This window comes from Geospiza fortis, unplaced genomic scaffold (genome assembly GCF_000277835.1).
Source record: "Geospiza fortis unplaced genomic scaffold, GeoFor_1.0 scaffold313, whole genome shotgun sequence".
Lineage (NCBI taxonomy): Eukaryota > Metazoa > Chordata > Aves > Passeriformes > Thraupidae > Geospiza > Geospiza fortis.
The window spans coordinates 581,769-582,908 of record NW_005054582.1 but is presented as its reverse complement, the minus strand read 5'-3'; the positions used below and the strand labels follow the sequence as shown (position 1 = coordinate 582,908).

The 1,140-nt window shown below is 66.0% G+C and overlaps 1 protein-coding gene across 1 annotated transcript in view; it reads left to right on the top strand.

Annotated features, from left to right (window-relative positions):
- Nucleotides 1-1,140, top strand: part of LOC102044935 (sodium/potassium-transporting ATPase subunit alpha-2) — a gene marked incomplete at its 5' end in the record, with an annotated part of 14,232 nt that overhangs the window by 2,851 nt on the left and 10,241 nt on the right. The window contains 3 exons of the mRNA XM_031064348.1: nucleotides 56-203; nucleotides 697-735; nucleotides 921-1,135. Of these exons, the coding sequence (XP_030920208.1) occupies nucleotides 56-203; nucleotides 697-735; nucleotides 921-1,135 (402 nt within the window). The remainder of the gene's footprint in view (nucleotides 1-55; nucleotides 204-696; nucleotides 736-920; nucleotides 1,136-1,140) is intronic.

The window sequence follows — 1,140 nt, the reverse complement described above, 5'->3', positions numbered from 1 at the left end:
TAACCCCAATCCCCCAAATCCCCCCCATAACCCGAAATGCCCCAAATCCCCCCAGTCCCCTGTAACCCCGATCCCCTGCCCCCAGGTGGATAACTCCTCCCTGACGGGCGAGTCGGAGCCCCAGACGCGCTCCCCGGAGTTCACGCACGAGAACCCGCTGGAGACGCGCAACATCTGCTTCTTCTCCACCAACTGCGTCGAAGGTGGGGTGTCCCTGGTGTCCACAGTGCCACCTGTGCCACCTGTGCCAACTGGTGCCAACCGGTGCCCAACCCAGTGCTACCAGGGCCACCTGTGCCCATCCCAGTGCCACCAGTGCTCATCCCGGTACCAGCAGTGCCACCAGTGCCTCCAGTTCCCCATCCCATAGCCCTCAGTGCCCCAGTGCCCACCCCAGCGCCACCTGTGCCATCAGTGCCCATCCCAGTGCCACCCATGCCCATCCCAGTGCACCCAGTGACCATTCCGGTGCCACCGGTGCCACCGGTGCCCATCCCAGTACCACCAGCGCCCCCAGTTCCCCATCCCAGTGCCCCCAGTTCTCCAGTGCCCCTCCCCGTGCCCCTCTCTCCTTGCCCCCAGTGTCCCCAGTGCCCATCCCAGTGCCCCCATTGCCCCATTCCAGATGCCCCAGTTCCCCACTCAGTGCTCCCAGTGCCATCCCCCCAGGCCCTTTGTCACCTCGGTGTCCCCCAGGCACGGCGCGTGGCATCGTCACCTCCACGGGTGACCGCAGTGCCCCCAGCGCTCCCAGTTCCCCATGCCCATGCCCCCAGTGCCCATCCCAGTGCTCCCAGTTCCCCCATTGCTCCCATTGCCCCCAGTGCCATCCCCCTGCCGCCTGCCATGTCTCCGGGCTCTTTGTCACTTTGTCACCTCGGTGCCACCGCAGGGACAGCGCGTGGCATCGTCATCTCCCTCGGTCATGGTCCGCATCGCCTCGCTGGCCTCGGGGCTGGAGGTGGGCCGGACGCCCATCGCCATGGAGATCGAGCACTTCATCCGCCTCATCACTGGCTTCGCCGTCTTCCTCGGCCTCTCCTTCTTCATCCTCTCGCTCATCCTCGGCTACACCTGGCTCGAGGCCGTCATCTTCCTCATCGGCATCATCATGGCCAACGTGCCTGAGGGGCTGGCGGG